General features: G+C 42.1%; 1 protein-coding gene across 1 annotated transcript in view; it reads right to left on the reverse strand.

The window, feature by feature from the left end:
• Window positions 1–14,064, reverse strand: part of LOC138799759 (FRAS1-related extracellular matrix protein 1-like) — a 141,380-nt gene that overhangs the window by 78,301 nt on the left and 49,015 nt on the right. Inside the window, exons 18-21 of the mRNA XM_069981330.1 lie at window positions 13,670–13,855; window positions 12,203–12,399; window positions 8,874–9,099; window positions 619–763 (exon numbers count right to left, since the gene is read on the reverse strand). Coding sequence (XP_069837431.1) covers window positions 619–763; window positions 8,874–9,099; window positions 12,203–12,399; window positions 13,670–13,855 — 754 coding nt within the window. The remainder of the gene's footprint in view (window positions 1–618; window positions 764–8,873; window positions 9,100–12,202; window positions 12,400–13,669; window positions 13,856–14,064) is intronic.

Below are 14,064 nucleotides of genomic sequence, written 5' to 3' on the forward strand. Positions count from 1 at the left end.
GATATTTTGCAATAACGATCGCATTTGAGCGATAATCGTTCTGTGTAAACACGGCAAACGATCAAATGACGAGCGAAAAATTGTTCATCGTTCGTCGTTCGCTAAAAATTCGCAGATCGCTTTGTGTAAACAGTCTTTTAAAGGTTCACCCTATGTAAAAGATGGGCTTAAGCGATCTTAAAAAAGATCGCAATAACGATTGTTCTTAAGAATATTCTAACGATTTTTCTAACGATTTATTTGTCTAAATGCTGATCGTTATAAAAACAAAATCGTTGCTTCAAAATCGTTAAACGATCGAATTATCGCTTTATGTAAACGCAGCATATCTCCTATCTATCTCCTATCTATCTATCTATCTATTATCTATCTATCTATCATCTATCTATCTATCATCATAATAATAATAATAATAATAATAATAATAATATATTTATTTGTATAGTGCTATCTATCTATTCATATCTATTTCATCCCCTAAATTTAGCTCCACCACTTCTGTCATACAACTAGCTCAGCTCTGCTACATCTGACTTTCGGATATGTTTTGACACACGATGGCGGTTTTATTGGCTATGACATGAGGAGTTATTCTTTGGTCTTTGTCGCACACGTCACCTGATGAGCTGCGGCTTTTCATCGTTCACTGGCGTTATGTGAACATGTAGTGTCTCCTGGACTGTGTGTTTGCCATCTGTCAGCTGCACCATAAACCGGTCGTGCTGCGTCTCTGTGTCATCATGCGTGTACACAATGGTCATTCCTGTAGGAAAACAAGTCATTAATTTATCCCTCCCAGGAACGGGTGAAAGACGACAGGAGCTGCAGAACATCAGGGGCACCGAGCACTTACCTGCTCTCCTCTAACCACCACAACATATCACCCCCCATATAGTTACATGGCCCCCACTAGGTCAGCTGGACCACCTAATACTCAGGGAAGCTTGAAATGGTGATGTGAAGGGTTAATAATTGAACCCAATTGGTGTCTTGTCTTGTGACTCTTGTTTGTTTTTTTAACTCTTCCGTGTATTATTTTGCACGCTGCACAAATAGTACTAACCAAAATGCTTTTATAATAGATGTACTATAAAAGGCACTTTACTGTATATTAAAGATACTTTGGCAATATTTTTTATTTTTCACTTTCAAATTAACTAGTATCAGAAAATTTAACAGATTTGTAAATTACTTCTATTTAAAAAATTAAAGTCTTCTGGTACTTATCAGCTGCTGCATGTCCTGCAGTTTTATTTTCACTCGTACACAGTGCTCTCTGCTGCCACCTCTGTCCATGTCAGGAACTGTCCAGAGCAGTAGCAAATCCCCATAGAAAATCTTTTCTGCTGGGGGCGTGGTCTGGCTGCCTAGCAGGGTGGATGTGAGTTCCTGAGGCTCTGTGATCAGCACCTAATATCAGCAACTAAAACCCAGCAAAACCGGACATTCTCAGCACCATCCGACACCGGAACCTCTCCCAGACATGTACAGCAGGAGAAAAAGATCCTCCAAGTCCACAAACCCTGCTAAATTCCACTTTAAAAGAGGGATGGATCCCAGCAAAGATGGAGCTGAGGGAGAAAGTAGTTCCGGCGTGCTGCACTCTCAGCCTGCTCTACAATCATCTCCCTCTCTACAGAACTCTATTAACATCAGACGTTCTTCATCAGTTCCAGATCTCACCAAGTCATCACCAGAGTCAGAAGAAGGTGTCGGTAGGTCTCGGTCCTCGTCTCCAGTAAGTGTAGATGGCGCACTACTTAACAGCTGTGATGCAGCACACAGCAGCTTATGCAACACAGTGTCACCAGTATCTAGCCCTGCAAAACAGAGGCAGAGACTGTCCCCAGAATATATAACTGAGCAAAATGAGGGGTCTGAACAAACCTTGGTGGCTCATACCAAGGATGCTTTAGACAGCCTACCAATACATGAGGGAAATCCTTCTATGGGTGATATGAAAGATCTATTGAAAGCACTGCACAAGTCTTTTCAGCAAGACATTGCAACCCTCTATGTGCCACTAAAAGTGACAGTAGATGATCTGGGAGGCAGAGTAAACCATATAGAATCCAAGATGGAGGAGCTTGCCAGCTCCCATAATACAGTTATTGATTCACATGATCAGTTGGAAGAGCAAGTTGTGTTCCTTAAAGCAAAAATCGCAGATCTCGAAGATCGCAGTCGCAGGAACAACGTAAAACTACGTGGTATCCCTGAAACAATACATCCTAAGGACATCCCGCAATATGTCAGAGACATTCTGAAAGTAGTCCTGCCCAGCTGTCCTTCCATAGAGCTGGAAGTGGATAGAGCACACAGGGTGCCACGACCACCACACCTGGATGCCACGATTCCCAGAGATGTGTTAGCTAAAATACACTTCTTTCAAACAAAAGAAAAATTAATGGAATATACCCGGAAAAATAATGGACTGCCTGCCCCATACCATAACGTCACAGTTTATGCGGACCTCTCCGCAGCTACTTTGCAAGCCAGACGTGCACTGGGTTCTATCACTACCACGCTGCGCCACAACAAAATACTATATCGCTGGGGGTTCCCGACAAAGCTACTCATTTCATATAACAACAAAATTCATGTTGCCAAAACTGCTGAAGAAGGAAAACAGCTACTGAACACCTGGCAAATCGATATTGTACAACCAAGATCTCCAAACGCTTCACGCTCAAGGCTGCAGAAGGAATGGACTTCCACTAATTAATTAATGCCGGTTCACAAATTAACAGGTGCTGACGGACCCTGCGCTTACTGCCTCCAATGTTAGGCTTCAGGTTGGACGTTGTTTCATTTCCCCAACCTCTTGGGACTAACAAAAATATGTTGGTCACTTTTGTACTCTGTGTACTCAAGTTATCCTTTGTAAATAGTTTTGTACGTTTACCATCTCACTTAACCTACAGTTTTTTTTTCCTGACAGGGGGGCTGATGCTTAGTATCAATAGCTTTCTTGGCATGTGCTCTCTGGCTGGGAGGCACTATATGCCCTACCTAATATTCATTCTATGCAACAATTCTATGCATATAATTTGGTTTTTACATGGTACTTAAAATTGCAAGCTTAAATGTTAACGGTTTAAATAGCCCACAAAAAAGAGCTCAAGTATGGAGAGAAACAAAAATAACAAAATGTGATGTCATATGTCTCCAAGAGACACATATATTGGAAAATGATGCATTTAGACTCCAAAACCGCAACTTTCCCAATATCTTTCATGCCCACTTCTCCACAAAAACCAGAGGAGTGGCGATAGCTTTTAAAAACTCAGTCGCATTTAACCTCATTTCACATATTGCAGACCCCAAAGGTAGATATGTGATTGTGAGATGTCTAATCAATTCTATAGAATATACTATTGCATCATTATACGCCCCAAACTCCCAACAACTATCATTTATTAAGAAAACAATTAAGCTTGTAAAGAAAAATTGTGGAGGTCATTTAATTATTTGTGGTGATTTTAATATCACATCGGACCCAAAAGTTGATTTATCTAACCCTCCCAGACTCTCTACAAAACCCCTTTCTGAACTGCTTAGGAGCGAGGACCTATATGACATTTGGCGTTTGCATCATGCCTCTGAAAAGGATTATACCTTTCACTCACATACGCACAATACATATTCTAGAATAGATATGTTTCTATTAACTCTTAATTCTTTACCTTTAGCGGATAAATCTACAATAGAAAATATCACGTGGTCTGATCACGCCACTATTACTTTAACACTGAGTGAAGGGTATAATCTTGCTCCCACCTATTTATGGCGCTGTAACGCCTCACTAATGAACCACCCTCATTACGGTCCCTTAATACTAAAAGACCTAACTGAATTTTTTGAAATAAATACACCATCGGTCACTAATCCGACCCTACTTTGGAACGCCCACAAGGCGTATATAAGAGGCACATTTGTAAAATTTGGGGCAATTCTGAAAAAACAAAAAGATCAAAAAATGTCAGACCTTTTAGCTAAAATCAGGATAGCTGACTCCAACAACAAATCCACCCCCTCCCCGGAACTAGCTGATAAACTTAGGAAATTAAGATTAGAGCTGAGAAGCATCCTCCTTGAATCATATGAACGCAACCTGAAGCGTACAAAAGCTCGTTACTATTCACAAAACAATAAGGCAGGGAAGCTTCTAGCAGCACGCATTAAGGCCAGGCACACTAGGGCAAAAATTCCCTTTCTATTTCACCCATCCTCAGGAGCCAAACTTATCTCCCCTAAAGATGTTGCAGATGGGTTCAGGGAATACTATGCCAAATTATACAACCTAGCAGAATCTGAAAATCACCCTCTTGTAACAGAGGAAACTATTAACGATTACTTGAGTCGCCTCCAGCTCCCTAGCCTAACCCCTAGCCAATTAGAATTATTAAATAAAGATATCTCTATAGAAGAATTAAATAAAATTATCCATGATTTACCTTTAGATAAGGCTCCGGGCCCGGACGGCTTTATCAACAGATATTATAAACAATTTTCACATATATTGCTCCCATATTTAAAAAATATGTGTCAGCAAGCCTTAGACACAGGGACTCTCCCAAAAGAAAACCTCCAGGCTTTGATCATTACTTTGCCCAAGCCGGGAAAAACTCCTGACTGCCCCAAAAATTTCCGCCCTATTTCGTTGTTGAACGTGGATACAAAAATTTATGCACGACTATTAGCCTTACGTTTAGCAGACATTTTACCACTTTTAGTATCCACAGACCAAGCTGGTTTTGTTTCTGGCCGACAAACCTTTCATAATACCAGACGCATACTAAACATCTTACATCGGGTAGAATCGGGAGGTGTCCCGGCTTTGATGTTGGCTCTAGATGCCGAGAAGGCATTCGACCGCCTTCGGTGGTCGTTTGCCTTCTCGGTATTACATCATCTGGGATTTGGGGGCCCTATTCTGTCGGCTATAAAAGCCCTTTACTCCAATCCTACAGCTAAGGTATTCTCTAATGGCACCTTATCCGAAGAAATATCCATTACAAATGGAACGAGGCAGGGCTGCCCCCTTTCCCCCCTCATTTTTGTTATAGCCATGGAGCCTCTAGCCCAAGCCATTCGCCTCAGTCCTGACATTAAGGGAATACAATTAGGTGACAGTTCACATACTATTACATTATACGCAGATGACGTTATCCTCTCTCTCACCAACCCCATTGCCTCTCTCCCTGCAGTTATGCGCCTCATTGGAGAATACGGCTCAGTCTCATATTATCACCTAAATTCATCAAAAACTCAAGCTATGCCCCTGAACTTACCCCAAGATGTTACAAATCACCTTCAGACTTCATACTCCTTTGATTGGACTCAAAAAGGCCTATCCTACCTTGGAGTCATTATCCCCCCTTCTTTCAAATCGATTTATGAGCTTAATTTCACTCCCTTCCTAAAAGATATAAACAAAGAGATTAGTGCCCTAACAAAAAATGAATTGTCCTGGATGGGGAGAGTGGCCTTTTTTAAAATGTTTATTTTACCTAAATTTTTATTTTTATTCCGCTCCCTCCCAATCGCCATACCCAAAACCTTTCTTACAAAAGCACAGAAACTCGTAACCAATCTTATATGGGAAGGGAAAAGGCCACGTATCGCAGCTCACATATTATTTAAACATAGATCAGTAGGGGGATTGGGAGTCCCAAACATCAGGGGTTACTACATGGCAACAATTTTATTGCAACTTAAACACTGGTGGAAAAATAGAAGCGAAATGCCTTGGGAACAGGCTGAAGAAGCATCAATATCACCACTTAAACTACAGCATCTGTTGTTGACACCTTTTTGGAAAAGCCCTAAACCAGCCTGCTCTAATCCCCTAGTTAATACATCTTTACTTATATGGAAAAACTATCACAAACAAACAGGGGTTAAATCCTTATTACCCAAAAGTTTTATTCCCCTGTCCTTCCTAGCTGTACAATTACCTAAGTTAGACATTTCACTATGGATAGACAGAGGTATAACCAAAGTATCCCAATTGTACAAAGATAATATTATACGCTCATTTATAGATTTACAAAGAGAGTTTTCCTTGCCTTCTTTAGACTTCCATAAATTCCTTCAAATAAGGCATCTTCTACAAGGCCATAAATTCCTACATACTTTTATAGATAAGTCTATTTTCCAATACTTTATGACAAATCAAAAGGGGTTAAGGCCTCTATATGACAGTTTTTGTGCATATTCCTTATTTAACAAAAACTACTTACAAAAAGCCTGGGAATCTGATTTGGGGATGACCTTTTCTGATACCTCTTGGAAAAAGGCATTTAGTTTGATACATCGTACTTTTCATTGCATATCTCATGTTGAGGCAGCTTTGAAAACATCTCTACGATGGTATTATACTCCTGAACGCATTGCAAAAATTTTTCCCGGTTCATCTGACCTTTGTTGGAGAGGCTGTGGAAGCAAGGGTTCTATATTCCATATTCTTTGGGCCTGCCCATTGATACAACCATACTGGTCTCAGCTCAAAAGTCTAATTATGAGTGTAATTCCATGTTCGTTTACATGGACCCCTCAATTAGTATTATTATTCCTAGGTTTGGAAAATATTTCAGCTATTCATAGACCCCTACTGTGCCAACTTCTTATTATAGGAAAATTGGCCCTTACAAAATACTGGAAATCTGCTACAATCCCCAATCTAGCAGAAGTAATAAACATGATTAATATAACGTTCACTTATGAAGACATAATAATGAAAGGTCAATTTATGCATAAAAAATGTGAAAACAAATGGCGCCCTTGGGTCACTTCTCCCTACTTTCATGTATAACTTCAATTCAGGAGAAATAAACCTCTCCTCTCTACTCCCAATATATCATTGTTAATTGTGACTTGCAACACCATTATGTCAGATAAACCGTTGACATCACTTGCGTGACTAACACCTTTCCACAGTCTATGTACCCATGATAACTACGTAAGAGCTAACCCCTCTAATAACTGACCCATGAACAATGAAGATGGTTCTGTTTTAGTTTATATTAATGTTCCTGTTTATTCCTCTTTCACCATGGTCCTAGTTAACCGGACTTTTATGTTACTATATCTCACATGTAACCATAAGCTTTATTGTATCCTACTATGCCGCGCTTTGTACAAATACATGTTTTATTGGGCATTTGTTAAAATACTTTTGAAAAATTTTCAATAAAAAGATTGAACAGAAAATCTTTTCTGCTCTGGACAGTTCCTGACATGGACAGAGGTGGCAGCAGAGAGCACTGTGTCAAACTGGAAAGAATATACCACTGCAGGACATACAGCAGCTGATAAGAACTGGAAGACTTGAGATTTGTAAATAGAAGTAAATGTCTGACACCAGTTAATTTTAAATATGTTATTTTCCCCAGAGTACCCCTTTTAATCACATGAAAACTACCTCTTGATATCTAACGTCTATCCTGAGATCTGGCTGATGGAAATTCCAAGACCGAAGCTTTTTGGTCCGTTTACATGGAGCGATAAATCGCCCAATTGAACGTTCAACCATTTTGAAGCAACGATTTGGATTTATGCCGATCATTTAGACGAATCGATAAATCGTTGAAAAAAAAAAACGTTTTAAGATCGCTTAAGGCCATCTCACACTCTAGGTTGAATTTTTGCCTATGGCCGTATCCATGTCTTCTCTTAAGATGTGACTATATGAAGCCTGAGGCTGCACAACTGAAAGACTCTGATGACATTGTGTCTCTGTCTGAATTCTACCATGTTTAGTGTTGTCACAGAGACCTGGTGTGAACCCAAATCCCCATCTCCATCAATATCTACATCTCCTGCAGCTTGAAGAGTGGTGATTCTTAATAAGATGTGACTGAGGCTGCACTACTGAGAGATTCTGGTGACATCATGTCCCTGGCTAAAGTCCACTTGTTTAGTGTTGACATCAAATCACCATCATTATCAATATCTACATCCTCATTGGCTTAAATTGCAGCTGTTGTTACCGAGCCTGAAGTCCCAGGCCCGAAAGCTGAGGCTGCACTACTGAGATGCTGATGACATCATGTCCCTGTTTATAGTCTACCAGGTTTTTGTGTTGGCATAGGGACCTGCTGTGGATGCAAATCACTATCTTTATCAATATCTGTATCCTCTATGGCTGAATAGTTGTGACCATCTATGCATACGTTCAAAAATCAGCATGTTTATCCCCTACCACTAAATAAGCCCATCCCCAGATTTCCCCACTGCCTATATCTTAGAACATATAGGCACTCCCATACTGAAGTGTCCACATGACCGCCCACGTGCACCCTGGAGGCCATCAGGGCAAACAGCTATAAAATACAGGCACCTCTAAGTGGAAATTCACTTGAACTTCCATCTATTTTCATAAGAAATGTGTTATTGGAACAAGGTACAAAATCAAAACCATCTTCCTGGCGGCCGATTGGTGACCGTATGTGTGTTCACTCTCCATGAAACTTCCTCACTTACTTCATAAGACTTTCTACCATATCCAGATGGTAAATCTTGTCATTAGACACTATTTTTTTTTCTTTTCGGAATTTTTTTGACCCTACATAGGAAGCGTGTGTGGCCACGGCTGCAGTAACCTCAGGGCGCCAGCAGAGGGCACCCACGAGCTGTACGTAATGCGGATTGGGAGAGAGAAGCCTCTAAAGAACTGGATCCTGGACAAGAAGGAATTAAAGAGGCTTCACAAACACAGACCAGGTCCCAGAGCAATAAGTCTCATCTGCCTGACAGGATATGGGGAGGAAGCAGAGACTCAAGGGTCTAGAGATGACGCCCCCCATCTCCCTTAGACCATAGTATCTATATAACTGCACCCCTATGCAGGTGATGTATACAGGACAGACCTTGCTTCAGTGCATCCAAGGTGAAGGCGTCTCTGAGGGCCTCTCTGCGTGTCCCGGTGGGATCGAGCTGCTTGTAGGGACTGATATCTGTAGGCTGCAGACTGTAGGATAATAAGCCGTGCGCTGGGGGGGCTAGGACGGAGAAGCGTAATATGTCTGGGGGGACATCCAGGTCTTCTGCGCTTAGCGTGGCCGGGCCGATCTCACAGCTCCCTCCTTCTATTATCTAGGCGAGACAGACGACACAACAGGGATTCACATACTTTTAGTATAACTTTTAAAGCTAAGAAAAACTTAGACACTAAGAAAATGGAACCATCAAAAATCCTGGAAGCAATTAGTTTGAGCAGTTAGGAACTGATGGTTGGGACCAGGACCAATTACTGAGAACAGGGAGGAAATTGATGAAGTCCATTGTATGTGTGTGCGCCCATTGCTCTATTGCTTCTCTATGGCGCTTCCAAGTATTGCCAATGGAGTGTCAAATTACAGGTTTTTCTTTATCTACACACACCCAGGTAAAAGTAGTTCTTCCAGGTGTCACAGCTTGGTTATGTAGCTGATGTGCCCTACTGTAGCCACTAGGTGTCTCACTCCCCCTGTGCACAGCGGCAGTTCAAGTAGGAAGGTTTAGCCAGTTTACCCCTGTCTCACACACTTCTTGTGTATGACAGTAAGTATTAGTTTGGCTAGAGAAGAGTCTACACCTGCTCTCTAATAAACTATGCTCGACTAAGTAGGAAGGTTTCTACTAGTCAGGCCTGGGACTCGTACACCAGTATCCACCGACTGGGCCACGGTACCAAGATCAGCAAAGACGCCACATAGAGAAGGAATGGAGTACTGGCTGCACATGACCAGTAAGGTCTGTTCCTTCCAAGGGACATTTCACCTACATTCTCAGAGTCGATGGGGTCCCTGCTTTCAGACCCCTACGGGTCAGCTTCCTGAGAAGGGAATACCCCTTTAAGTGCACTGATACATTGCACCAAACTATCAGCACAGAAGAGAGTTGGCTGCCGATGATGTATTTAGCACACAGAGAAATGCCCAGACTTAGACAAAATGTCAGCTTTTATAAGTATTAGGTCTGTTCCAGAATGTTCCCACTCACTGACAACAAGCAGAGATGTTGGAAATAAAAGGAAATTGCAGCAAAGTTTGTTCAAAGAGCCAAAACTTTTTACGACTACATTTTTATGCTCCAGGATTAGAGAAAACACTGCTGCTTTCTTGCAAAAACTGCACCACCCCTGCCCTAAGGTTGTGTTAGGTATTACAATTCAGCTCCCATTCACTTAAATGGATCTGAGCTGTAAAACCTCATTCAAACTGAGGACAAGAGTGGTGCTATTTTTGGAAGAAAGCGACAGTGTTTTTCTAACGCTGGATAACCCCTTTAAGCATCAACCAACTGTGGTTAGCTAAAGTTTCCAGGAAACCTGGCTGACAGTAAACATGAGAATGCGTTCAGGATTCTGGAAAAGCTGAGTGATTTCCTTGATTTTGGTAAAAAAAAATGCCTTTTAGGGTGGAAATTAGGAATTGAATTTGCTGCCCGACCTCTGAATGAACTCTGAGACTTGGACGGCGTCAGCGGCAGGATCACGCTGGGATGTAGCTGGATTGGATGTAAGATTTTGGGTTGAAATGAGAACATTGTTGCCAACCCGGCAAGGCTGAGTGTGACAGATTGGTAACATTGTAGCGTCGGCTCATAGAGGCTCTATGTTCTAAGGAGAAAGCAAACAATGATCGTCCCAAACTGCCCCATATTAGTCATGGAAAGACACACAGGCTCCCCCGGCGCAGAGCAGCCTCTTCCCGGATCCCCTGCTCCTCTGCGGCTCTATAAACACCGAACAGCCTAAATATAGCCGCTCCCTGTGTGGCGACCGATTGGGATTTATACCATCTGAGAAGCACACATGGGTGGTGGGATTTACCGTCCCTTTATCCTGTGCCATGTGTGTCTGCCGCAAGAAATGGACGATCTGTTTATACTTTGTGGTCGGCGCGTTTCACGGGGGACAAGAAGTGATCAAATGCAAACTCATCCGCAGACCTGCCAATATGGCGTCTCCCTGCCGCCTGACACTTTGTCACCTCACTTCATTCATCTTCACAACTGGCGACAGATCCTGATTTTTCTATTGCTCTTTTCACTTTTGCAGGAATTGGAGGTTATCCATACTACTAAAGCTTTTGTCCCCTGACCCCCATACAGAATTACCCAATAAATAAAGTGGACTTGATGTATACATATATAACATATGCTGATCCTGTATTATACTCCAGAGCTGCGCTCACTATTCTTCTGGTGGGGGTCACTGTGTACATACATTACATTACTTATCCTGTACTGATCCTGAGTTACATCCTGTATTATACTCCAGAGCTGCACTCACTATTCTGCTGGTGGGGTCACTGTGTACATACATTACATTACATTACTTATCCTGTACTGATCCTGAGTTACATCCTGTATTATACTCCAGAGCTGCACTCACTATTCTGCTGGTGGGGTCACTGTGTACAATACATTACATTACTGATCCTGAGTTACATCCCGTATTATACTCCAGAGCTGCACTCACTATTCTGCTGGTGGGGTCACTGTGTACATACAATATATTACTTATCATGTACTGATCCTGAGTTACATTGTGTATTATACTGCAGAGCTGCACTCACTATTCTGCTGGTGGGGCCACTGTGTACATACATTACTGATCCTGTACTGATCCTGAGTTACATCCTGTATTATACTCCAGAGCTGCACTTACTATTCTGCTGGTGCGGTCACTGTGTACATACATTACTGATCCTGTACTGATCCTGAGTTACATCCTGCATTATACTCCAGAGCAGCACTCACTATTCTGCAGTATATATTCAGGTGCATAGCTTGTGCGGTGTTAACTCATTTAGATACTTTGGGGCATTGGATACTTGGATACTCATTGTATCACCAGCCTTGAAGCTGCTTCCAAAAAAGAAGCCGCTAATGATGAGCAGCTGTCTGATGGGATGTGTACACTGCGGCGGGATAATCCCGTCCCCGCTCAGCAGGTGTTTGCACCACCAGTCACACGACACATTTTAATGACCAGAGATGTGACGGTATCTTCTCTGCTGCAAGAATCTGCAGAGCTGGTATAATGGAGTGGGGGGCTCTGAGTAACAAGTGAGGGGTCCTCCTGCATGTACTCAAACATGTACACCCAAAAACTGCCATAAAGTACTAAATTATACTTCCATACATACAATTGCTAAATAATACCGCCATACAGTACCCACATAACGCTGCCATTTACATCTAATATTACCGTGATGTTCATGCCGTGGAGACGAGGTTCTTCATCATTTACAGGTTTGATGACAATGTAGAACGGGACAATCATAGATTTGTGGGCGGAGTCAGTGACCGAGATCATGAAGAAGTCCGACGTGGGCTCAATGCGCCAATGACGTGACTGGACGTAGCGGATGTAGCCGGAGCTCACATGCTGTAGGCTGAACGAGGCTTGATGGGATACAGAAATGGTTATGGATTAGATCCATAGGATGTGACACTGCTCGTATTTCCATGACAGCTCCAGTGAAATAATAAATCTGTCTGCAGTGCCTCTAAAGGGACTTTAAATGGGTTATCCAGTGCTACAAAAACATGGCCACTTTCCCCCCTCTCTTGTCTCCAGATTGGGTGGGGTTTTGAAACTCTGTTCCATTGAAGTAAATGGAGGTTAAATGCATACCGCACCTGAACTGGAGACAACAGTAGACGGAAAAGTGGCCATGTTTTTGTAGCGCTAGATAACCCCTTTAAGGGATCACATCTATCAGTATTCATTCAGCCTCCACCCAGTGGTGGCGGAATTTTTTTAAAGGGGTACTCCGGCAAAAATCTTTTTTTTTTTTCCCCTCCAAATACACCGGTTTAAGAAGGTTATATAGATTTGCAATTTACTGGTCTGCATAGGGGGTCTACAGCACTGTACTCCCTCACCTTCCAAATCATAGCAGATCCACTTCAGGCTGGGGCTTACATCAGAGGACAGGATTGTGGAGGTAATCTCGTCATAGCTGTAACCCCTCTCTCCCCGGACAGAGTGCTGCATGTATGTACCCACATATGCCCTGCTCATTCCTTCATGCTCCCTGCTGTCTGTCAGCCCTTGTGTTTTTCATCCTCTCCATTCCTGCTATATTGTGCCTGCACTTACACTCAGCTATACACACTGCTGTAGAGACAAGTTTCTGTCACTGTCCTCCTGCACAGCTCTGTGATTCTCACTTCCTGATTGGGCCATGGTGAACACACCCCCTTCCCCATTTTTGTCATGTGACCACACAGACCTCTGACAGCAGCCCTGTCTCTATTCTAGCCTGTTGTACTACTCTACTGCATTATGGTGATCTGCAGTTCCATCCTGTATCTACAAACTGCTGCTGTGTTTTCAGGTTTATGCACTTACTATACATTATACTCCACATGGTGATTGTTATACTGTACTGTAAATTATAATATGACATATTCAGCTGTTTCTGAGTGTTTGTTTCATTTGTTTTACATGTTATTCAGAATAAAAAATGATTTTTGGGGGTGTGGAACCAATTGTCGACATTTTTATGATTTCTTATGGGAAAATTTAAGAGTGGATTTGAGAGTGGATTTAGATTACAAGTATGGCCCCAACAACTTGGATCTATTAAAAAATAAATAAATAAATAAATAAACGAAAAAACATATTGAAACTCACTTTAAGGTTTTAGTCCACACATAGGTGACTTACTGATTCTGGCCTCAGGGACGCTTTTCTCGGACCCCGGGGAGGGTATGGTGCTCTCCAGATATCCAAACTGTGGCTGAGTCTCCATAAGGAAGATTAAGTCATCGGCTAAGGTGTCCAGATCCGATGCGTTCACGTGATTTACAGATATAGGTGAGGAGGAACCTTCATCCACAACAAAGATGTCTCCTGCAAGCGTCCAAAGATACAACATCCATACTGTTTATAATTCATCCCCCATAGAGAATATCAGAGGTGCAGATGGGTAATCTGGGACAAGAGAATACAGCTCTGAGGGCCCTATGACACGGAACCATAATCTGCCAAATCAGACCGATTCAGCATCGCTGTGTGTAATAAAAACATTAAACAACGATCGGCTGATGACAACGACCATG

This window comes from Dendropsophus ebraccatus, chromosome 8 (genome assembly GCF_027789765.1).
Source record: "Dendropsophus ebraccatus isolate aDenEbr1 chromosome 8, aDenEbr1.pat, whole genome shotgun sequence".
Lineage (NCBI taxonomy): Eukaryota > Metazoa > Chordata > Amphibia > Anura > Hylidae > Dendropsophus > Dendropsophus ebraccatus.